A 24,899-nucleotide genomic window follows, 5' to 3' on the forward strand; every position below is an offset into this window, starting at 1 on the left:
CTTGATCTCCCAAAGGAGGGACGCTGGAGGATTTGTGCTCAAGCCCCACCAGCTTACATTTGTTCAGATTACCGGACAGATGAAGTAACTCCACTCTTGTGTCCGTCGTAATCTGGAAGAGACCCGTCTGATGCAGCTCAACGCTTTGACCTTCACCTTAGGAGACAGTTTGATGCAAGTGGGACAGTTAATGAGCTGATGCATGTCAGCCCAAACACATCAACAGCATTTATACTTAAAATTGGACCCTTCAAAGTCTGGGGGAAAGTTATTTGGTTGGATCATCAGGCTCTTGTGATATACAGTGAAAATCGAGAATATTCAAGGATGGCCGCCAATGGAACTGCTTTCATGGCATTTACTGATGATGTGAATGAGTTGGAACCTTGACAGTGGAAAATCACAGGAGAAATGAATTCCATTTAACGTAAAAAGAAAAAAAAAAGGACAAAAAGCTGTGCAAAAAAAAAAAAAAATTGCCGCAATAAGTGGAATATTGAGTACAGTGCAGACTTTGCAGAGTGAAGGTTGAACTTTGAACAAAAGTTGCTTTTGATTATCCATGAAGGCTACCTCCTATTCGCAGATAATGACAAACGACAGCACTTTAAAGTTTCATTATTAACACATTATTTGATGCAATGCTTGGATTATTTTTTTAAATATACATTTTATTTAGCGAATCTAAAGCAGCTAAACCGATGAAACAACAAATTATTTGCCTACCTCTCATGCTCTACTTTGTAAATATAAGTGTGAATGTGATTGTCATTTTTTCCACCAGGGTTGTAACAGTACTTAATTTTTTTTTCATTTGACTTTTGTTTTTTAAAAAAAAAAAATCATTAGTTTTAGTATTAGTTTTTTATCTATCTATTTATTTCCTTTTATTATTTGGAGTATTTGTCAATTGCAAGATAAAAAAATTAAAAGGTTATTAAGTACAACTCCTAAATGACTGTATGGCCGTGCAATAATACAAAATTAATACATAAAAAAAAATCACAAAGACAAAAATGAATAATTGTAATTATTTTTGTAAACGTAAAAGTTTGTTTTTTATTTCATTAATGAAGTGTTTTTTTTTTCAATTTAGCTTAAGCTTTTTCATACATTTTCATTAATCTATACAAATATGGGCTAAACTCCAGCCCCCCCCCCCCCCCCCCAATGAATATAATTCATACTGTGGGATGCTTTTAATATTTTGGTTCCCTTATTTCACAACATGAAAGTTACTCTTGCTTAGCTTCGTTTTTCAGAGTCTGATTTTTCCATATGTCAAAATAAAATGGAATTGTTCTGCTTAAAGCATTTCCTGTGCTGGTCAAAGGTCAGACACCTGTTAGAGGCCATACCTGAATGAATCAATCACATAAGTTCAGAAAAATCACGTTCATTGTGAACGTGAGGATCCATTGATGCGTCTGTCTTCTCATGGGAGTGCGTTCCCCTCAACATCACACTTGCGCCTGAGCCACATCTGCGTCTGCTTCTTTGCAGCAGTGGCTTTTGAAAGCACAGATCATCTGGGATTAAGCCGCGATAAGCGCTCTTGCGATTGACTGCGGCCGGACAAGCAGATGGGTTGGGGGGGTGGTGGTGGGGGAGTGGGGGTGTCTCATTCTTTAGCTCACCCCATGACGGCGTCCTCCAGGGTCAAAAGTGGTGGGATTTTGTATGATGTGTGGATGAAGTGCTCCAATATACAGTCAATGTCTGGACTTGGTGTTGTGTAACAATACCTGAAGTACTGGCTTTTATTCATAGTCATCTGTTGTATAACTTAAAAAAATGACACAGTCTATGTATTAAAAAAAAGGAATGCAAAACAAATTTTCTTTCATCTTCCACCCACTATACAGTAAACTGTTTTGTAACGTTGTGCCTGTAGTCATAAATTTATAGAAATTTATTATAGGAACTTTTTTTTTTTTTTAACCTTCCTTCAATTTACATGGCCTGATTTTATAACAATAATAGACACTCAAAAAATAGACATCACATTTTTATATGATAACTAATTTCAAAACATCTTTCTCAATGTATGTTTTAGAGGAAATCCACAGCACTTTAATAATTCAAAGCATTTATGGGGAACCATACGGCCCCCAAGAGCATTTGATCAGATCCATTTTGCAGTTGCGAGAGCCCCAGTGGGACTGTTGAATGCTATAAAACCCCAAAACATTAGCCCCACAAAAGCCCATATGATATATTGAGTCATATTTTGTTCATAAATTTTGTATGGCGCTCGAAGGGCCATTATAAAAAACTGAAATAGAAAATAGGAAAACGATTCCCCAGCCAATACAGCTCAAATTGCTCCCAGAAATAGTTGCCGAAATTTTGCACCTCAGTTAAAGCCACAAAAACGAAAACTGTAGACAAACAAGGTCACTTTTGTGAATTGGCTGCTTTCAGTGAGTCGATATATGTATCAATATGTATGACGTTTTTCGTTTTTATATTATAATGCTGATATTATTTTAGTTTTTTAAACAATGGTAAAAAAACGAGTTCTCTAGTTGAAAACGTATGAACTGTTTTGCTGAGGGAGAAGGGCGAGATAAAATCTCGCCTGGGGCGCTAAATTGGTGTGTCATGTCATCTCTTTGCCGCTAGAGGGAAGCAGTGTGGCGCTACTGTTCGAAATATAACTGCACTCGCAAGGTTTTCTGAACAATACTTTAGATTTGTTATTTTCCCCCCATTAAAATAATACATACACAGTGTATGTCAAGTGTATTACATCTCCTTGTGGCACAAAGTTAAACGTTGATTGAGCCAAGGCACATATTTTACACCAAGAAACAAAAATGTCACAAAATGTGAATACGCAATCATACAGTTGGTTATATTAAGCAACAATGTACTTTGAGCGATAACTGTAAAATTAGACCGTAAACAACATTAGAATCGCTCTGTAATCTGATTACATGTAATACTCCAAACTTTCCTGCTGTAATTTATTTACTGGTTGTACTGTGTATGTACTCTGTAATCAAATCACTCCCTAAATTTAATAGGAATGCTGTTAACTGATTAAATGGCATTAAAATAACCATTACACTTTAAAATACTTGCATTGTACCACTGTAATCCAGTTCCAAACGCACTCGGATGGCTGTATTGTATTGAGATTTTTTTTTATTTTTTTATTGTGAATTCTGCTATCTCAGTCACTTTGTTTCCATGTCATTGTGCCTCACTCTCATCAGATTGCAGTTTAATAGAATCTTTGCCATTTTCAATCCTGGCGACCAAATTCCTCGTAATCAGACACCTCCACCAAATCAAATTGGTGTCATTAATGAATACGCTTTCCTCAATGGTTACTTCTGTGCGGTTGTTATCAGATTATTGCAGCCGCTTTAATTTCCCTATCATATTACTTTAACCACCTGCAATTTGATTACTTATTCCAGATTACAGTTTCACTTTCCACAAACATGCAGTGCTGCCCCCTGTCCCCCTTTGTCTCATATTGCATCCAGATGTTGCTCAAATTACAACCATGTGCTGTGGGCTTTAAAATGGGGGGTACACACACAGACACACGCTCGCACACACATTGAGCCTCTCCCCTGACTGCCCTGCAGATTGACACAATATGCGGCAAACGCGCACGGTCAGTAATAGACGTGAGTGGCCATGTTTTTACAGTATAATTCAACAGTTATGATAGGCCGTCATTCATCCAAAACGGGCTGACACAGCATGAGGGCATCGGGGGTGAGGGGGGAGGGCGCCATATTTATTATGCACCCGAAAGGCAGACTTGATGGGAAAGAAACGTCTCATGTGGCAACTTTTGCTTGTCTTTGTGGTCATCGTGGATTAAAAGAGGCCCTTTAAGAGCCATTTCAGGTGCACTCTGATGGGGGTTGTGCAAACTGAATGATGATGATGATGCTCAGTGAGAACCTTCAGCTTTTAGCTCAGATTTATTTTTGAGTAGCAGAGAGGTGAGAGGGTGCGTTAGGGTGAGCTCACACGTGCAGGCGAGGCCTCCATTAAAGGTTAAGAACGTAAAGCCATCAATCTGACTTTTGGCCAGCAGAGTTCACGAAACAAATCCATCACAGCGATCAGAAACATGTTGAACATGCTGCCGGACACGCTCGCGTGATTTCACGCACAAAGACGACCTCACACGGACGGAGGAATTCAATCCTCCGACTGGCACGCGGGTCGAGTTTCCGAATCCGGGCTGACGATTCACACTGAGAGCGATCGAGGAGGTTCACACTTCTTTCATTTCCTCATAAGAAGCCATCTTGGCGCTGAACAACAAAAAAAAGGCGCCACAGGGGAGCCGGGGAGGCCCAGACGCTTGTTGTGAAGGTGTTAGTGTTCATGTTCACATTCTTCACCCCAGCGACACCTCCAGTGAAAATATGATCTGCGCTTTGAAGTTGGCTGAATTATGGACGTTTTGGAGTGCTGCCATGTGGAGGGGGGGGGGGCGTTTTAGCCTTTGAATAATCCAACCAAAATATTGTGTTTGCTTCCATTTGCCATGAATTGCGTATGGGCAAACATTCTCTTAGCTTTGGGTCACACGTTTGTCACAAATCTGTATTAGTTGAGCAATATATACAAATATACTAACTATGTGCTATTAATATATTTTCATTTTTTGATAAAACATTTTTCAACGCATGTATAAAAGAGCCACTGTAGTAACCTGGCAACAAAGGGTTTGAAGCAAATAACAAAATAACCACATACTTTATTTATTTATTTTTTTTTATCAGCGCTAACAGGTCTTTTGGATAAAAACGACATTTCAAGGACGGCACAAAACTGCTGAACAAGAAAAAGACAAAGTGCAAAAATTTATTTATTCATACAAAATACAACACTTTTTAATTTTTAATCTTTTCTAAAAAATGTAGGGCCTAAATAGGGATCCAGATGCGTACTAAAGAAAATTATCATTACACAAATAGGTGAGTCTCAATAAAAGGCCGAATTAAAAATGTGCACTTTATCTTCCACAAACACCTTTATTATACACAATTTATTTAATGAATATGTTTCATACACAAATATTTTTTTAAATTTATTTACAATTTCTTTATTTTACTATAATTAAACACGGTCACAAGACGACTGGAATTCGACCCTCTTGAAAAGAAATAAGGGGTTTCATCTCAACAGGTTTTCCCACTAAAAATCAAACCAAAAAAAAATGAAAAATAAATAAAAGGCTTCTCTGGGTTGGGTTGGCCTTCCTGTGGGGAGTTTTTATGTTCTCCCAGTGCTTGTGTGGGTTTCCTCTGCATACTCTAGCTTCCTCCCATGTTTCACAAACATGCATGTTATGGAAGACTTTAAATTCTTCTTAGGTGGGTCTGCTGTATGAATGTGAGTGTTTGTTTGCTTGGCTTATCGGAATATTATATTAAATTGAACTATTTCATTATTACCATTTCCTTTCTTTGTCCATTGGCTGGAAGCAGTCACATGATTTCTTTTGCAATTCAAAATGGCTCAAGTTCAAGTGACCAAATCTGGCTCCTTACTCTGTAAAAGACAGAAATGGAAGATGCGGGTTTGCTTACGGGAAATCTTACTTCTTTAGTTTGAATTCATGGATAAAAGTAGCAAAAACAAAATCAAAACAAGGAAGGAGAAGCAGGCTGTGCGCACACCTTTCGGCACATTTTTTAATTTGGAAGTCAACAAATACAATTTGCACAAACGCATTCTGAAGGCGACAGCTCGAAAGTAATCTCCCTGAGAAATGAAGTTCGAGTGACGATGATCATCATGTTGAGGAGACAGCAGGGGGTCTGTCGTCTGCAGATGAGCTGGGTGTTGGAAAGTCCAAACTTAATTCTACATTGACTTCCCTGCTGCCGGAGGACGTAATGACAGTCTTAGCCGCTCTGTTTGAGCAGGTGCGCCAGCCGCTGCCTGGATCCAAACTAAGTCAACAGGCAGGACGGCGAGCAGCAGGGAGTGACATGACAACCCAAAAGATCGCTTGAGGGCGGGTTGTTGTGCAAGTGCTTCATTGAGGGGTGTCAAACTGGTTTTCAACGTGGGTCACAACATAGTCATGGTCGGCGTCAGGGGACTGCATAATTATTAAGCCAAAAGCAAAAAAAAAAAAAAAAAAATACAATAAAATAAAAAAAATAAAATAAAAATATATATATAAATTATATGTATATATCAAATATGGTATATATATATATATATATATATATATATATATATATATATATATATATATATATAAGCCTGGAAGCTGCATTTGTACCACGCACATTTTTGTTTTTATATATATATTTTTTTTATTTAACACATGGCTCACCCTGATGTGCGCTAAACCAGAAGCGGTTCTGCACTCCATTTCCTACAAGCAAGGCTACTTTTCTTGTTCCTTCCTTAATATGTTCTATATGGGAACCCTAATGATCACAGCATCATATTACATAATTGCCGCCGTATTTGATTATGATTAGTTTTAAGGCAGAAGTCAAGGAAAATTTTGGCGGGCCACATCAGATGATATACGGGGCCAGATGTGGCCCGGCGACCTTGAGTTTGACACGGGTGATCTAAGGTGAAGCGTCATCTACATTGGCTGCTGGACTCATAAACATCAAGACGTTTGGTTCAAACGGTCTGCCAAAGGAATTCTGGCTCAGAGGAGAACTGGCAGTTAAAGTTTGCATTTGATTTAGTTTGTAATCTAAATGTCCTTCTTTCTGCTTCCAAGGACGAATAAGAAGGAGGAGAAGCCAGTCAAGTCTGATTATAACGGGTGTATAATATAAATACAGTGGAGCCTCCCCAGAGCTCAACGGCCCAATCTGAGATCCAACTTCTACAAAATGTGAAGAGCTCTAACCGCTGTGTTGTTTCTACTTTTCACTACTAACCGTAATGATATTTTTTTTCCCACTTGTGTGACAATTTGACTGTCAAAAAGTGAGATGCACGATCTCTGTTGCCAGTTGCCGATGCGTTACAACATCCACCCGTTTTTTTTTTCCCGCGCTTGTTGTCGTTGGACGGTACGGGTCAGCTGGAGTGCGGTCAAGTTCGGGGTGGTGAACATCCAGTACTGCTTGTCCAAAAGTTCTTAACTTTAGGATCAATAATCTACTAATTATTATTCATAAGGATTAATTCACTCCTTATTAATAATAAACTGCATACAGTAACTTCATGGCTGACCAGTTCTTTCTGCACTGACGCATGACAGCAATTTATTTATTTTTTTTATCAAAACAGGTTTACACAAATGAATCTAACCTAACTATTTTCAATATTTTTTTCTAAAAAAAAAAAAAAAAAAGACTTTCAATTGATGTCACACGACTCAGGCATTTGGGTGTTCAAGTGTGTCGTTCCAAAGCTTGTAATTCGTTCCGAAGGTGTCGAAACAACAGATGACACGGGGACAGACCAAGAGTATTGATTTGAGGGAAAAGTATATGATTGACATATATTTGGAAATAAGAGGTTTTCGCCCCGACATATTTTATATTTCTGCGCCGTCCTTCCTACTCTCCCTGTCTCCGGGGTCACATGCTGCCTATCGCCTCCTCCAAAGCCCTTCCCCACTTATACTTTCAAATCCAAACCGTACCTGTCTGACTGGCTTCTACACACATCTGAATGCACATCAGAAGGATGAACTTCATACAAATGGCTTCACTTATTTTCATTGATTACTTTCCATATGTGTGTGACATGCATTTGTCAAAGTAATGGAACTATTTTCTTTCCATACCGGATCACATGCTGCTTCCCCGACAACCCCCCCTTTTTCCTTCCACATACACACACACATGTACCTGTCCCACTGACAGACCCCCACCACGCACACACACGCAGACCCACACTTGAATGCACACAGGAATGCGAGTGGAATGACACAATCCGCCAAATGCAAAAAGCTGGCCTGCCTGCTCGCTAATGAATAGCCATTCAAACGGCGGGACAAAGCTGCAGCTGGATTTGCGCTATACGGCGAGGTCAAGGGTCACTCCGAGCACTGACACAAGTAGAAACCAGAGCTGAATGCAGGGCTGTCTTTTTGATTCAACCCCAAAAAAATATATGCCTTTTTATTTACCGGGATGCTTCTGGGCCACACAAGTAGAGCAACGAGTCACGAAAGAGATAATCAAAGTGCATTAATCAGGCAGACTTCTAAAAAGTCCCGGCAGGTTAGCCCGTTTATGGTAAGAAGCGGCGCACCGGAGTTTTAAGCCTCTTCTTCTTCGCTGTGAGCCCGAGGCGGAAGAGAAGAAAAGAACATCTCCTCCTGATTAAAAAAGGGGCTGAGGACCAGGAAGGGAAACACGGGAGAGGACAAGCTCACAGCCTTTGGGGCAAACGCTCTCTGGAGAAACACAAGCCGGTAGTCAGCCTCAGTATTGCTCTCTTATTAATAAAAGTGGGGCGGCGGGATAGATGAGAGAGACCCAAGAAAAAAAAAAAAAGAAAAAAATAGAAAAACACCCCGTTAGCTCTTTTTTTGATATGAACAAGAGAGACAAGGAGCTGCAACTTCACATCTGTTAGCAATGAAAAGAACTTTACAACAGGGAGGTTGAAACCTATCTGGAAATGTCTTTGGTCAAAAGGTGGATCTGCTTTATTGTAGCGATTAGACTTTAAGACAGGAGTCACAGCCAGGTCACGTGGGCCTGTCAGAAGAGACTGAAGACAGGCTAAATGACGTGGATTTGCACTTGCGGGCCACATGGGGACCTCTGTGATGTCATCGCAGTTGTACTGTACCGTGGAACGCTGAAAGGGGCCAACGTGATCTTTTCCAAACACGTTGTTTAAATTATGAAACATGAAAAGGAAAGAAAGAAGAAATACTCGCTTCCAAATTCCAAAAAGTGTCGCCATCATAAAAGTTTTAGCAAGAGTAAAAGCCAGATTTTTAGTCATATTTGAACATTCTTTTGAGATGAACAAGTTCAACACTGAATAATAAAACCTGAACTATTAACCTTGATGCGGAACGTTAGCGCAGAGGTAGCACGGAAGGTTTTTCACATATTTCAAATTTAATAATGGAAGACATTTATTCATTGGGTCCTTTGCAGGAATTCAATTTGAAAAAAATGAAATCTAGAGTCAAATTTGCTATTTATTGATTTATTTTTTGTTGTTAATGGATAAAAGCAGGGATGCACTTTGCACCATGGAAACTAATAATAAAAAATAAATAAATTACTGACAAATTTTCCAGCTTTGTGAAATGTGCTAAGTAAAGAAAGTTTTATTGTATTTTACACAAAAATCAATCAATAATAATCCCACTTGCGTGTGTCATGTTGATTTGGATTAAATATTTTTTTTCATGTTTTCCTTGTGTTTTTTTTTTTTTTGTCTAAGTCTGTCTCGTGAGGTTATTGGCTTCACCTGTGCTTGTCAGCCCGGTCGCTGGTGTTAGCCAATCAGCTCCCTCCAACCCTTTTGGGACTTGTCCAGGTGTTGCTTGTTGTCTCGTCAACTTGTCAGTATTTAGTTCCCTGCTTTTTTTATTGACTTTTTCCAAGTCTTTGTTGATTCATTGTCAATGTCATTTGTTCTCTGTCATGTTGAGTTTTTTTGCAGTTATCTTTCAGCTGAGTCTGTTTTTTTTTTCTGGTGGTTGTTTAGTTACTTTGATCCTTGTTGTTTTGAACGTTTGCTCTTCTTTTTTGGTTGTTTTTGCCTTATTATTTTTGTTCTTTTGAATATTAATCACATTTTGTTTTGCGCTCCTGCCTTACTTGCCTACGTTTGGGTCCTCCTCCACGAACAACAGAATATGACTTAAAAGGCTTATTTTTCCCTGAACATGGCAGTTGATTTTTAAGCTGTTTAGGTTGTTTTTTTTAAAAAACATTTTATTTACTTTTTTTTTTTTTTTTAATCAACCGACAAATAAAACATCTTAGACAGTATTTATGAGCATCTTTATTTATGAATACTGAATACAAATTAGCCTACACACAGGACAGTAATCAAACATCTTTTTTTTTTTAAATCTATTATTTCAAAGTGGAGTATATTGAGATCTTCAATATGAAGACCACATTTTCCCACGATCCTTCATAAGGAACGTCTGACACACTTGCGTCGCATCCCCAGTGCTTTGGATGAAGGCTTGTCATGGTTTAGATGAGCATTAAAAACGCTGGCATGCTAAGCGCCAGGTTGATTTACACTGATTGGAGTCTTGAGTCCACTCTGTATTGATTATAAAATGGCCACACACTTCCTGCACCTCATTTCGGCGGCTTCTTGTTAATCAGTGAGGGTTAATTGCGCCTCAATCTTCTTAAAGCCACTGAAAATGATCCCAGATGATAGAAAAGCCATATTTAAGCTCCCGTGCGCTACAATCTGCCCCATCAGGTACGGCGAGGAAAGTGAGGGAAGTGTTCTGCATTGTATTACCTCACTAATCTTCTCTGGTGCAAATTAAAACCGAAAATGCCAGCTAAAAAAAAAAAAAAGGATTCTGTGTCTTATGGCCCAGAGAATGAAGCATTTAAAAGAAGTGGTGCGCCTTTTCGTCTCCGACATGACTGTGTGGCAGGATGCATTCCCCCCCTATGCACTGCAGGCTGTCCGCCTCCTGGGGGACGTTATGCAAACTAATTGCCGTAAATGCCAGAAAGACTGGCCTCACCCTTTAAAAAGATGCAAAATCTTGGGAGTAAAAAAAAAAAAATTGAATTACAGTTTCTTCTTTACCAAGCGCCTGTAGTCAGTAAGACAGGGGGGAGGGGGGGGGGGAGTAAGGTGGGCCGGGCCATGGTGGGGGTGCTAATCAAACAGCAGCTCTGTGTAGCTATTAGCATTCCATTCTGAAACCGGGGGATTCGGCACACTGGGTGCATTATTTGTAATCTGAGTCTTTAAGAAGACATTTTTGTACAGCTTGAGGCTAAAACAGAAACAATGTACAATGTTGAAAAGAAAAATAATATAATAAAAATACAATTGCTGTACATTTAAATGAAGCAAAAATATTCTAACGCTAAAATTTGTTCACTTTTCACCAAAAATGTATAAAAAAAAAAAAAAAGAGAGAATGGCACTGGAAGATAATGAATGTGACCTAAAGCACTGACAAAGGAAGCCAGAGAAGTTTCTGGTCACGTTTGGTCCATGTTCAAGTTTCCATAAAAGCATGCTGTAGAAAATGTCCCACTCTTGGAAAAAAAAAAAAAAAAACGGACATTCCCTCAGTTGCGACAAGTGCTGTCTTTCTTTTTCTCCTCCATGCTAGAGCCAGACGGAGGCGGATGAGAGGAGTTATGATGACAAGCGAGCACGGCAAAGCCTGCTTTACACGCCACACCTGAGTAAAGAGAGGTCACGTCGAAATCAAATGAAAACAACAACAAAAAAAGTCAGTTCAAGTGTTCAATTGCTGATATGAAAGCTGTGATCCAGATGGCAGCAGACGTGTACGTGTGTGAGTGGTTCTTGTGTGTATTAACACAACATTGTGGGACCTTTTCATTGGCCTTTAGCTTCTTTGCTGCGTTTGACAAGCAGCTGCTTTTCATCACCGTGTTCTTTTATTCTCCTCTCGGCTTGGCACTTGAAATAGGGGGGGGGGTTCCTTCGACACAAAAGCGTGGCCCACTGAGCGACGAGTCCTTCCGCACGTGTCGGCGTCGTCTGTGATGATTGAGCTCCAGGCAACTGTCATTGATTCTCGGTTTTCCGGGTGATTAATAATAAACTCGACCAATGTGTTGCTTCGGGTCCGCTCTGGGCTGACTTTTTTGACATCCGTGTTCGGGTGAGCTAGAAGGTCACAGGTGCTGTGCTCTTGTTCTGGAAGTTCATGGTCTGGATACTGGAGAGGATCTTCCTCTGATGGCCGGCCAAAGTCACACCCATGTGAAGCAAGTCTCTGAAAAAACAACAACAAAATTGTAATCCAGCAATGTGTAAAAAAAAACAAAAAAAAATGCTTTAAGTAGTAATGGTAAGGGCTGAACGATTTATTGTTCCGCGATTTTGAGATCGTCAAAGTGTTTTTTTTTTTTTTTTTTTTTTTGAAGGGCTCACAAAACACGTCACACTAACCAGTAGTGGATTATTTTAAAAAAAAAGTAGTCCCAGAAGTCATTTATTTCACCGCTGCTATCTTGCGTCGCACAAACACGGACTTAATTTGTACTATATGCAATAGCAGCAACGAACCTCGTGTTACGGATCAGCTCCTCCGCGGCGACAATAAACTACCCGACTAACGAGTAACCGAGGAGGCGAACGAGGTGTCGCTAGGCGTGCTAATCGCTAAAGTGAAATACAGAGTTGAGAAAAACTCAAAATAAGTGCTCCGGTGTCTAGTCGACTTTTAACAGAAGTCGCTCGAACCGCGTTAGGGCGAAGAACCAACAGCTATGAACAGAAATGTTGGATTTCAATCAATACGTATCGAGACGGAAATGAAGACAACGTCTACATTAGCAATTTAGCAGATGCTCCCAGACCGAAACACGGAAACGGCTGACATAAGGAAATTTTCTGTAATATTTATAAACGTCACTGCACATTGTGAAGAAAATCGCAAATTAAATCTAAAATCGCAATCTAAATCGCAATACTACTTTTTCCTTAAATCGTTCCGCCCTAAAACGTAAGTAAGGACTGACTGTGTTGTGATCTGGCCCAGCTGCTCCACAGTAGCGAGTCCGGCTTGCAGGAAGCTGTCCTCGTAGCGTTCCATCTTGATGGCCCTCAGCCATTCCCCCACCGAGGCACAGGACGAGAGCGCTAACGGCGACCGCTGGCCGAGCAGGGGGTAGGAGGGCCTGGGGGAGGAAGGAAGCAAAGAAACAAAGGAACGATGACTTCAACAAGAAGAAGCTTACATACTTGTCCCGCAGCTGCATTCCTGTCGGCATGCCGTGATATCATGTGAGGCAAACAACGGGGGCAAACAATAAGATTTGTCAGGGGTGGGGTGTCATCTACTGTATGTGAGGTGGAGGACAGCGAGAATGTGGACGGAGGGAAACGTGCACAGCAAGCGGCTGACAGGACACGGTAGGACTTGAGGGGGGTATGTAAGATGAACAGCAGGAGCGGTATGAGGAACCGGCAGAGACACCGGCACGAAATGACTTTTAATCTGACCGATCACCCGTCGTCCAACCATCATCGACTCACCCCGCTCCTTCCTGGGCGACTATTTTCAGCGACGCGGGGTTTCGGATCAGTTTGTCCAAAGCGCTGACGAGCTCGGCGAAGCGAGGCCGCGCTGAGCGATCCTTTTGCCAGCAGTCCAGCATTAGCTGGTGTAGGTGGGTGGGGCAGTCGGGCGGAGGGGGCAGCCGATAGTCCTGCTCTATGGCATTGATCACCTGGACCAAAGGAAAAAAAATTATTATACGCTGCTTTGGAAGACACACATCTGAGATTTGAATAACAATTTGAGCAAAAATATATAAATACAGTACCGATATACACCCGCTACTCTCTGTAACTTCCACTAACAACCCAGGTTAAACTTAGCTTTGCTATACAACGATCAACTGTAGAGTGAAACCAGCAATAAGGTATTACCGTATTTTCCGGACGATAAGCCGCTACTTTTTTTTCTAGATTTTGAACCATACGGCTAATACAACATTTTTTTTCCCGTGGATTTTTCTTTCACCAATAGTGGCGCTCTATAGTTCAGAAAATATGCTAAATAAATCTTGATTTTAATTTTTTTTCTCTTGGGTCTGTTCTGTTTTAATTAGCAAAGTTGTTCCGTTTAAAGGCGCTGTTTTAACAATATGTTTATGTTCCTTTATGTACATTCACAATTCAAAATAAATAACTTTTTTTTTCCAACATAGAAACCGGCGGCTTATAGCATGGTGCGACTTGTATATCGTTTTTTTTTATTATTATTATTTTATTCATTTTTTTAAAATTATTTAAAAAAAAATTTTTTTTTTAATTGTTTATTTATTTATTTTTCCCCCCAAAAAGAGATGCTGCGGCTAATATATAGGTGCACTTTGTAGTCCGGAAATTACGGTACATATTTTAATCAATTTAGCTTTGCTAAGGGACAATGATTTTATTGACATAATCTGACATTTATGTACAAAGAACAAGTACACTCATACAAAATGCGGGCTTGAATATCTTTTTTTTTTTTTAATTTTTATTTAAAAAAACAGTTGCTGCAGCTTATACACGGGTGCGCCGCATAGTCCGGAAAATACGGTAATATAACTATTTATTACTGTGGTTCGTTTTGATCCACCTTCCATTGTGCTGCAGTACCAAATGATGTGCACAATAACTCCATCCTGGTCACGAGATTTTGCTCTAAACTTACATCTTGGTTGCTCATGTCCCAGTAGGGCCTCTCTCCGAAGGACATGACCTCCCACATGACGATACCGTAGCTCCACACATCTGAGGCTGATGTGAACTTTCTGAAAGCGATCGCCTCCGGTGCTGTCCAGCGGATTGGGATTTTGCCTCCCTGCACACGTGCAAAAGAAAAAGTCAACGTTGAGCACTTCAATTCACATTCACCATGTAAAATGTGTTCCGTATATGTACAATGAGAATTCTTAAAGATGCTTGTTTTTAAATACAGTTTGTGTAGAGGATCTCGTCTTTTTTTTTTGCATTAATAATTGGATAGGAAATTAGCCAATTGAGCTAAATTGGCCCCCAAAATTATTTATTTATTATTTATACTACAAATAATGCAACGTCGTTCATCTATTGCACTTATACCAGCGACGTATTGTGGCTGGCAGAACAATGAAATGATGACCGAGGTACCATTTACCCACGTATCCATAGAGCAAAATGCGTCACAGCTTGTCGCGACTATACCAGCTTTGTGACTGCGCATTAATTAAGTGAGCTTACCAGGGAGCTGGTGTAGGTTGGGTCCGAGGAGTTCTCCTGCAGGAAACGTGACAAGCCAAAATCGGACACCTTGCACACCAGGTTGCTGTTGATCAGGATGTTACGCGCCGCCAGGTCTCGGTGGACGTAGCTCATCTCCGCCAGATATTTCATGCCTGAGGCGATGCCGCGTAGCATCCCCACCAGCTGGATGGGCGTAAACTGGCTGTCGTTAAGCTACATGGACGACAGAGGAAAAAAATTCCCGTTGGAGAATGCGCTACAGACGCAACGCTGCGATTTGGCCACTAAACTGACCCGCAGAAAAGAATCCAAAGCACCGTTCTCCATAAACTCGGTGAGGATCATGACGGGACAACTGGCCGTGATGATGCCTTCCAGGTGTATGATGTTGGGGTGCTGGAACTGGCCCATGATGGACGCCTCGGACAGGAAGTCACGCCGTTGCTTCTCGGTATAGCCGCCTTTTAGCGTCTTGATGGCGACGTAGTTTTCTTTCTTTCCGGGGACCCTCAGCCGCCCTCGGCACACCTCCCCAAACTCTCCTGCCACGACGCGGACACAACGACATTTAGCCGCTTTACAAAGGCGCTTACATCATTAGGAGGCCGAGTTAATGTAAAGCTTGCTTGCAGCGAGTGCTGCCCTTTGCTTTGAATAGACGCCGTTAATATAGCTAACGTGTTTATCAGTTAATAGCTTTGTGCCGCAACATTGAATTCAGCCTGATAAAGAAGAATAACAGAAATTGCTTTTAAATGTCACTGAATCTACTTAGCTTGGTAAATTAGATATACTCCAAATAATGACATTTCAAAAGAAGATAATCTGCAGCTAAAAAAAAAAAAAAATGGGAGAAAGAAAGTTTTAATTCAATGTTGAACGCGTACAATCGGCGGCTTACCGGCTCCGATCACTTCCTCAATCTTCACAAAGGAAACATCGATTTCCTTGGCAAATTCGCGCACTGCCTCGTTGGGGTCCTCATAGGTGAAGGGGTCGATATAAACCTTGACCCCTGTGGGAGTAAAGCAAACAAAGTCGTGGGAAAGGAAGAGAAAACAAAAGGTTGGAGAAGTATGAGCAGTGACAAGCGGCGTCAAGATTAAAGGAGGAGTATTTTTTTTTTTTCATGATGTGAGCACATTGCGGTGAGGGGTGCGCGGTGCGCGTTACCTTGGCCTACTAAGTACTGGCTGTTTTTGTCGCTCATTTCTGGATCCTTGATGCGGCTGTGTCTGCTGCAGGTAGACAGTGACAAAATACGATTAGAGGAGATAAGAGATGCACGTTTAGCTTTGTTTTTTTTTTGGGTTGTTTTTTTTCCCCTGACAAAGACTGTCACGCTCCATTGGCCAAACGCGAGACAAATTAAATGAATGCAAATGATCACAAGCAGAAGATGGAGAAACGGTAACAAAACACAAGGCTGAAATTAAAAAAAAAAAAACAAAATCTATGTGGTGATGTGTGTTTTAAAAAAAAAAAAAAATCGACGATGATACCTGAGCACCATCTTTTTTTTTTTTTTTTTTTTTACTAACAATGACATGCATTTGACACGTTCTTAATTATGATACCGTCAAACTCTCTGAACCACGCATCAGCTCAAACCCTGCCCTCCTCCATTTCTACTCCCTCACCCGCCTCATAAGCCTAAAATAGCATTAATGTACCACCCTTAGAAGCAGATCTGGGCCTCCGCCACCGCTTTGTGAGTGTGTGTGTGAGCGTGTGTGTGTGTGTGTCACAAGGTCACTGCTATTGTTCTCCTGTCCTGTGGAAACAGGGTTGGGACGCCTGCATCCTGTCTCTCCTTGCCTGCTACCTCTACCGTCCGTCATTGCAAGCCCTCTCACCCACATGGACGTGTATAAACACACACTTTCTCCACTTGAGATGGCATCGCACGGCGTTTAGCTCAAAACAATGAACGTGCCCAAATGAACAGGATAAGTTTTAGCTGCGCAAGCAAAACAAGCGCTCCGCTTGACTCCACAAAGGAGCAAAGCAGAGTGCAAGACAACAAATGAGTCGCGTAAACAACAGAACAAAGCGGCGCGAGACAGTAAAACGCCACATTCCCCCCATTTTTCCATTTCCTGTGATTCTTGCCGCTTGTGTCTCCTCTCTCACCCCCCCCCCCAAGACCCCCGCCTGCCGCCTTAGTCTCACCGTATGCAGTAAGCAGCCACAAAGATGAAAGTGACGAGCAGCAGCATCCCGATGGCGATAAGGATGCCCGGCACCAAGAACTGGGAGGAAGAGTCAATTCCTGGCAGAGTAGAACAGAGCCGAGAATTAAAGCAGCCGCAGAAGTCAAGGGAGGAGATTCACATCAACGGAGAACAAAAAGTACGAGAAGAGCCGGAAATGAAGGAAAGCAGGAAAAAGAACTCGAATGCATTATTTTTGTAAGATTGTCATGCAAAGACGATAACCGGCGACGAGGACAACATGATTTCATTTCAAGAGATTATCCAGGCACACATTTAGAAACATTGTTAACCCAAGTGAGAAAAAAAACAAAAGTCTTTCTTTTTAACCTCCCTCGAGGAGGTTTTGGTTTCATCACATTGAGTATTTAGCGAGTGAGATTACACACAAACTAAACTCTGGAGGGTTGGCGCATAAGCCTCGGCAGAAGCCATTAAATCTTGGTTCCGACTCTGGAATGTTTTGTACTTTTGTTAACATTGCAAGATGTTAGCTTTTCACCATGAATAATGTATGCGTTTTAATGACACAAGCTGGAGGTGAACGGGGTCGTTTGGTACTGGCAGCCTTTGCGCTTTTTATATTTTCTATATTTGTTTTTGTTTTACCGTCAGGCAGGGTGCGGAAGACTGCGGCGGGACTGAAGCTGCCGTAGCCCGCCATGGTCCGCGCCCGGACCTGCACTTCATACTGAGTGGCCCTGCGGAGGTCCGTCAGCACGGCCTGGTTTTTGTTACTCTCCGTGTAGTGGCACGGATCCTCGCTGCGCCGCTCCTAGACACAGAAGGAAAACACAGTTTGGCAGGGATGGAGGTGTGAGTGAAACAGCGACGAGTGAGCAGACGGCAGAGAAGGGCGCCAGACAGCTACAATACAGCGTTTGTGCGTAACACCACTTGGAACTCCCGTGGGTTCTGCCCAAATTAATCAAGGCTTGTTGAATTTGATTACAGAACAAATAATTAGATGACCAATGACAAAATGAATATTGCTCATAAAATACGGGGGAGGAACGATTTTAATAAAATAATATCATTATGATTACCCCCCCACCATCAATATTGCGATTTATTATAATAATCATAATATAATAATAATAATTTTAAAACAATTATGTTTGCATTGAACACCATTTTATTAAAATATAGAAGGTATATAAGGTCAGCATGTGTTTTAGTGGCCGCTCGTACCTTCTCGCAGTAGCGTAGTTGATACTGCAGAATGGTGTAGTGGGGCTGCACAGGGACGGACCAGTGAAGGGTTAAGCTGCTCTCCGTCGAGTCACTTTTACGAATCACCGACACCAGTGACGGCACTGTGAGAAGAACCGACGGGAATTAAGAAGCGTCCGGATTACCTCGTACCTTTCTCGCAATTCTCAGCTGTTCCTTACCATCGTAGCTGGTGGTGATATTGACACCCTCGCTGGAAGGGTCCTTGCCGCTGAGCTGGGACACCCCGTTGAGAGCTTGAATGGCGAAGGTGTACGTGGTGTGAGGCAGCAGTCCCCACACCTCCACACGCCGACTGGTCAGGCCGTGCTGAGCCGGCCGGTAGCTGACGCTGTCGCCGCACGGCACGCACGAGCCCCTCGGCGTTCTGCACATGAGGCACCTGATACTGTAGCTGAGGTCCGCCCTGCCGCCGTTGTCCAGAGGCTCGTTCCACTCCAGTCGGAGCGAAGTGCCGTTAATCTGGGAGGCGATGCTGCGTGGTGCCGAGGGAGGTCCTGCGGGCAATGTTTTAATCATTAATAAACGACTAGAAAGTTTTCAAGCTCCTTTATTTAGCGCACTGCAGCTGCGCAAAATTACAAATTGAACTATATACTTTCACTCACATTAAAATTACAATTTTTTTTTTTTTTGTATTTTATTTATACATTTTATCGTGAATGCTATAATTACTCAAAAAGGAACTATTGTTTACAAAAAATGGTGTACTGTATGTCTGGTGAGGTCGTACTAGGGTTATTATATGATAATATCTTGGATTATTTTTTTATTTTGTTTTGAGTTTTATCATTTAAATTTGGTTCGTTGAAATTTGTTTTTATCGTTCGACCTTGTTTATATATATATATATATATATACATATATATATATGTATATATATATATATATATATATATATATTTTTTTTTTTTAAGTTTTTTTTTTGTTTCGTAAACATAAAATCAGTTTCAGTAAGTTTAGGTTTTTTTAAATAATTTTTGTTTACTAATATAACCTTGGGTAACACAGAACGTCAGCGACAAGCATATCAGCATCACATTTTATTGAACTGAAAAGTCACGAATATTGTGTCATCATCATAATCATAATTTCATTTCTGGGCATGTTTATAAACCAGATGCAATCAAGGCATACCAAATTTTTCCATCAAATCCAATTAGAAACCCTGACTTTTTAAAGATTTATTTATTTATATTTTTTTACGCTGTTTCACCTTTCCATGACCTCCACAGTCTATTTGTTTTTCATATAGGCAAAGAAATATTACTCAGTCCATACATGTAGGCAGGAAGCAGAACAATGATTCTCGGGAGCCTTTGCGTCACAGCGGGAGCGTATGTGTGGCAGAATTTAACTGGTGCAATTACACCGCACCGAAACGTGGACAATAATGATCGTTGTGTGAAAATGGTGAGAAGATAGCGATTGCCTCGAGCCAAGCAGAAGCGCTCCGCCGCTGAGACTGAGAGCTGCTGCCGTTGCCGCTGCCAAGGAGACGCAGCTTTGTCACAGAGCCTCCAGCTGTCTTGCGTGCAAATAGTTTTCTCACTGGAAGCCCAAGTGGGGCAACATCACAGACTGTGGGAGAGCTATGAGTTCTGCACTCACCACCTGGGGGGAGGTAGTTTAGAGGGGATTCATTTTGCCACTTAACAATCAGATTACGTTTTATCATCATAATCAAGCCTGCATATGACTGCTAAAAGATTTCATCCCGAGTGCAAAAGCAAATTGAGAATAACGGTCGGATTGAATCCAAAGTAAGAACGGACTGATTGACTTAAAATAGAGTTTTGTGCGTTTTTTTTATTTATTTATTTTTTATTCATCATGGAAAGTTGAAGAGATCTCGCAAGCGCAAAATGAAACTTGAAGTGAAGTGTTTGTGGAAGACAAACAATATTATTATCTATTGTTACGATAATTTTGATCAAGCTTGCAACTCCATAAAAAAAAAAAAAAAAGTGTTTTGTTTATTTAACTCATCCGGAGTGCACATCCTCACATTTAAAACTTGGCACAGCACAGCACACACAAAACTCGCCCCGGAAAAAAGGCCAGCGTCAGGCAACTGTCACACGTCGCTGAAATGACCCAAGCGCACGGGAATAACAAGCTTAAAGGCGAGTTGTCAAAGGTGACTGCTTCCAAATCGTCTTTTAATCCATTCAAAAGCTCCAAAATTTGCACTTGAAAGGCTCCAGGTTCAAATCTCAAAACATGAATGCTGAGTTAATTGAAGACTAATGTAATTTCCGGACGATAAAGCGCATCCGCATATTAACCGCAGCAGCTCTTTTTTGAAAAATAAATAAATAAATAAATAAAAAGATATACAAGTCGCATGGCAACAACTTTGCTAATTAAAACAGAACAGACCCAAGAGGAAAAAAATTCACGATTTATTTAGCGTATTTTCTGAACTATAGAGCACCCCCTACTGGTGAAAGAAAAATCAACAAAAAAGCCGCACCGTTGTATTAGCCGCATGGTTCAAAATCGAGCAAAAAAAAGTAGTCCGGAAAATACGGTAAATGGTCCATAGGTGTGAGTGCAAACATGTCAAAGGCTGTTTGTCGATACATCAGCTGTGACGGGCTCCGATGGAAGGATTAAGGTGTTGCATTTAAAGTTCGCAGCAACTATACATGTGTGAAATAAAATTAAATCTCAATTGTGACGAGCGCAAAATACTTCACAACCGCTTGATTGCTAATCCGAGAACGAGCACCTAATTGACAATTCCTTTCGCACATTCAACATGATCTTGAAATCCGGAATCGGCGTGAAGGTGTCACTTAAGACCATCATTGGCTACTTCACTCTTGAGTGGAAGACCCCCCATGCCCCCCATCGCAACAATTTGACACTAATGACATACATCTCAATGGCCAGCTGTGGCACAAGAAACAAAGCAGATTAGCACCAGAGGTGTCCAAAAAAAAAAAAAAAAAAAAAAAGCCGTAGCGAGTGTGTATATTTGCGAGCACAAATTCATTCATAAGTCATTTTTGTGGTTACTCACTGGTGCACGGAGTGTCGGGGGTGTCGGATTGTGCTCGGAAGTATCCGGGGCGACATGCGCATACAGACTCCCCCCTGATGGAGGCGTGGCTTGCTCCCGGACAGACTGTGCACTGTCCCTCTGCGCTGGACTTGAAGTGACCCACGGGACAAGCTGCAGAGGACAAATGAAGGAAAACCATTATGAGCTCTTACATTGGGTCTGACCTGCGGCTCCGACATGCATGTTAACGGCGCTCAGGTGCCAGATGGCTGCAGATGGGCCGAGGGAAGAATGTAATGAGAGCTAAGTCATAAATCAGATAGCCTCGTCATTTATATGGGGGGGTTTAACCAAAACATGATAGTCCTTCGAGAGATAAGAAACGAAACAAACACATTTCCTGTTCCTGGACGGAAAACAGAGGACTCATCTTTGAGTGGAGCAATTTCAAAGTCGGTTCGATGTTACTTAAGATCATTTGGCGACAGGAAGTTCCTCCATAGCATTGTTTGTTTCAAAGATGAACTCGGGTTCACCGGGAGCTACAAATCAGCGTTGTCTTGAGTGGGAATAACACCTATGTGGACCTGAGGGAAATAAACGAGTGGACTTAATGGCCAGCAAGAGCTTTGTTTCAATGACGCCGCCCAAATAATCGTGCACATCCATCAAACGGAATCAACTCATATTTTCCGGACTATAAATCGCGACTTTTATCCTAGATTTTGAACCATGCGGCTAATACGGCTGTGCGGCTTTTCTGTGGATTTTTCTTCCACCGGTAAAGAGTTGGTGCGGCTTATATGCGGGTGCCCAGGAAATACGGTATGCATTGTTGATACGCGAGATAATGCTGACTCAATTTCATTTCTCGAAACGGTCAGCCTATGAAGCTAATTAAATATTCCGTCAATTTCCCTTTATTTTTTTTTCTTTCACAAATGAGACGATCAAAACAAATCCTGGCCAACAGCCCAATTTCTGGACAAACCCAAAATGACTTCCTTTATTTGACATCACAACATGCAACATGCGGACTTGGAAGGCGTTGGGGGCGGGGCTTGTGAATTGGACTCATTAGAAAGAGCTGCGGCAAACCTTCTGCCGTCTTTTTCATGCCTTTGATTCGATGTGCTCAAAGGGATGTGGGCTTCATACGTAACCCCCCCCCCCCACACACACACACTCCACCTTCACTCTATCGCACTCAACCATAAGTTGTCCCAGCAGTGAGCCTTTGACCCTGCTCTTCCCCTCTGAGATAAGTGCTGCTCTACCTGACCTCTCCCCCGTCCTCTCTCTGTCACCGCTTCCCCTCCTCATTATATGCACTGGTCTCCCACGTCCTCTGCAAAGCGTCTACCCTCAGCGCACCCCACCCACAGCTCGCCATTGTTTTCTGGCTTGTAGGCGTCGCCGGCCAGGACGCACTTACTCACTCACAGTATGTAAGCGAACCTCATCTCATTCCTACCTGAACATCTTGTGTGTCCCTCGGCGGACTCGTATCCGGGAACGCAGGCGCAGGAGGTGGTCGGCTGGCCCACCCACTGGCCGTCTTCGCCGCAGAAAAGCTTGGGAGCGCGAGCTCGGGGGCCCTGTTGCGCGGCGTGCTCCACGCACACACCCTGCGCCTCCTGTACCAGCGTGCGAGGAATGGTCTCGGGGAAGGAGGAAAGAGCGCTGACGAGGGGGGGGCACTTCTTGAAGAAAACTCTGACGGAGAGCAAGGCCATGCAGGAGCCCTGAGCCTGAAAGGCCAAGTAGAAGCCTCTCTTGGATAAAGGGCCGAGTCGTATGGTCTTCATGTTGGATTTCCGCTCGCCGCCCTTCCTGAGGAGAAAGTCTGCTGCCACTGTATCCACCTTGGACAGGAAGAAAGACGTTTAAGTCTTAATATGGCCCGGTTCCAACGCACGGGATCAACAAGCCTTTACAGCATTCAACAGATTTGAAAACATTGACGACGCGTCACATGTGCTTTACATTATTGCAAGTTTTCCGAGCACACGAATTCGGGGTTTACATTGATTTACTGCCTTCCTGGCAAACGTTGTTTCCCACTGCTATAAACCTTTCGATGCGGAGATGTGAAACATGCCCCGGTGTGTTGTGGCTGTTCATCACAGTGAGGATTTCATAACTTAAAAACTAAAACAATTTGGAGTCAGCTAATTTGAAGGAGAGATGTGATTTGCAAAGTCCCCCGGTGCGTTCAAGAGCAGCATAAAAAATGGAATACTTTATAAACGCTTGGAGCAAATTTGAGGAAAAACAGCATCATTATTTTAAGTTTGGAGAATTAAACTAATAAAATAATGTTGGGAAACAGATTACTACATCTACTATAAGCCTGGAAAAATTTGTGAAAGTGCTCCAGTGTCCAGTCGACTTTTAACAGAAGTCTGGCCGCGTTAGGGCGGAGAGCCAGCAGCTATGAACAGAAATGTTATATTTCCCTCAATACGTATCTAGATAAAAAAACAAGATGACGGCAACATTAGTAATTTAGCCGGCGCTCTTAGACTGACGTCATCATGACGAAAAACGTACATTAATTATTAAGAATATTTGTACCAAATAATATTGTGTTTTCAGATCTACGCAAAATTACAGATTTTCATCAATTTAACTAGCTTTGATTTTACTTACTGTATTTTCTGGACTCTAAGCCGCTACTTTTTTCCCAGTTTTTTATTTTATTTTATTTTATTTTTATTTATTTACCCCCCCCCCAAAAAAAAGGGTTGCTGCGGCTTATATATAGGTGCACTTTATAGTCCGGAAATTGCGGTAAATATTTTAATCAATTTAGCTTTGCTCAAGGACAATGATTTTATTGACATAATCTTTATGTACAAAGAACATGAACACTCGCATACAAATGTAAAAATTATGTAATTTTCTGTCATGTTTGCAAATCAAATCAAAATCGCAATATCTGTCAGAAAAAAAATCGCAGTACAAAATTCGTCCGACTCTGCTTCCCGACCACCATTTCGACTAACAGGGACATACCTTTGTGTAAGGATTCTCCATCCATGGCGGGTACGTATCCGTGGCCTCGTTGGAGTCAGCCTGGTAGTAGTAGAGGTTAAAGGTCTCCTTGCAGCTGCGATGGTGGCTGTTCCCGGAGGAGCATTCCATCATGGTGAAGCGCAGCTCCACGTAAACCTGCGAGGCTCCCCGTCGCTGGATGAAGCCGCTGCGCAGCCAGTGGCTGAATGAGCTGTCAGTCTGACAGATCTGGTACGTCCTCACGCTGTTGTTCTCCTCGTCTAGACCGCTCACTTCCTCCCACTGAGAGCAAAGACAAAGTTTTAGAACGCCACTTGAAAAGGAAGCTGACCCAGAAAGCCAAACAGGAGAACATTTCTATTAGCCCGGCTGCTTTTAATCGTCCGGTAAAAACCGAGAGTCTTTTTGAGGCCAGCACATTAAAAGTCTCTCTTCTAAATAATGTTCTGTTCTTTATTGGCCCACCGCTTCGGCTACGGCCACGCTTGCCTCTCTGTGAGGCTTCAATTCAGCTCCATCACGACTTGGATTGGAGC

At 41.9% G+C, this 24,899-nt stretch overlaps 1 protein-coding gene across 1 annotated transcript in view; it reads right to left on the bottom strand.

The window, feature by feature from the left end:
* Positions 1–9,945: 9,945 nt before the first annotated feature.
* The window catches only part of ephb4a (eph receptor B4a), a 32,755-nt gene continuing 17,801 nt past the window's right edge, over positions 9,946–24,899 (bottom strand). Inside the window, exons 4-18 of the mRNA XM_088278867.1 lie at positions 24,364–24,645; positions 22,820–23,210; positions 21,364–21,516; positions 18,497–18,832; positions 18,294–18,418; positions 17,712–17,877; positions 17,062–17,161; positions 16,063–16,127; positions 15,791–15,904; positions 15,184–15,431; positions 14,887–15,102; positions 14,339–14,488; positions 13,171–13,364; positions 12,654–12,812; positions 9,946–11,905 (exon numbers count right to left, since the gene is read on the bottom strand). Of these exons, the coding sequence (XP_088134993.1) occupies positions 11,797–11,905; positions 12,654–12,812; positions 13,171–13,364; positions 14,339–14,488; positions 14,887–15,102; positions 15,184–15,431; positions 15,791–15,904; positions 16,063–16,127; positions 17,062–17,161; positions 17,712–17,877; positions 18,294–18,418; positions 18,497–18,832; positions 21,364–21,516; positions 22,820–23,210; positions 24,364–24,645 (2,808 nt within the window). The 3' untranslated portion in view covers positions 9,946–11,796. The remainder of the gene's footprint in view (positions 11,906–12,653; positions 12,813–13,170; positions 13,365–14,338; positions 14,489–14,886; positions 15,103–15,183; positions 15,432–15,790; positions 15,905–16,062; positions 16,128–17,061; positions 17,162–17,711; positions 17,878–18,293; positions 18,419–18,496; positions 18,833–21,363; positions 21,517–22,819; positions 23,211–24,363; positions 24,646–24,899) is intronic.

The sequence above is a fragment of the Idiotropiscis lumnitzeri genome, chromosome 17 (genome assembly GCF_059441095.1).
Source record: "Idiotropiscis lumnitzeri isolate Australia: NSW breed Sydney's pygmy pipehorse chromosome 17, RoL_Ilum_1.0, whole genome shotgun sequence".
Taxonomy (NCBI): Eukaryota; Metazoa; Chordata; class Actinopteri; order Syngnathiformes; family Syngnathidae; genus Idiotropiscis; species Idiotropiscis lumnitzeri.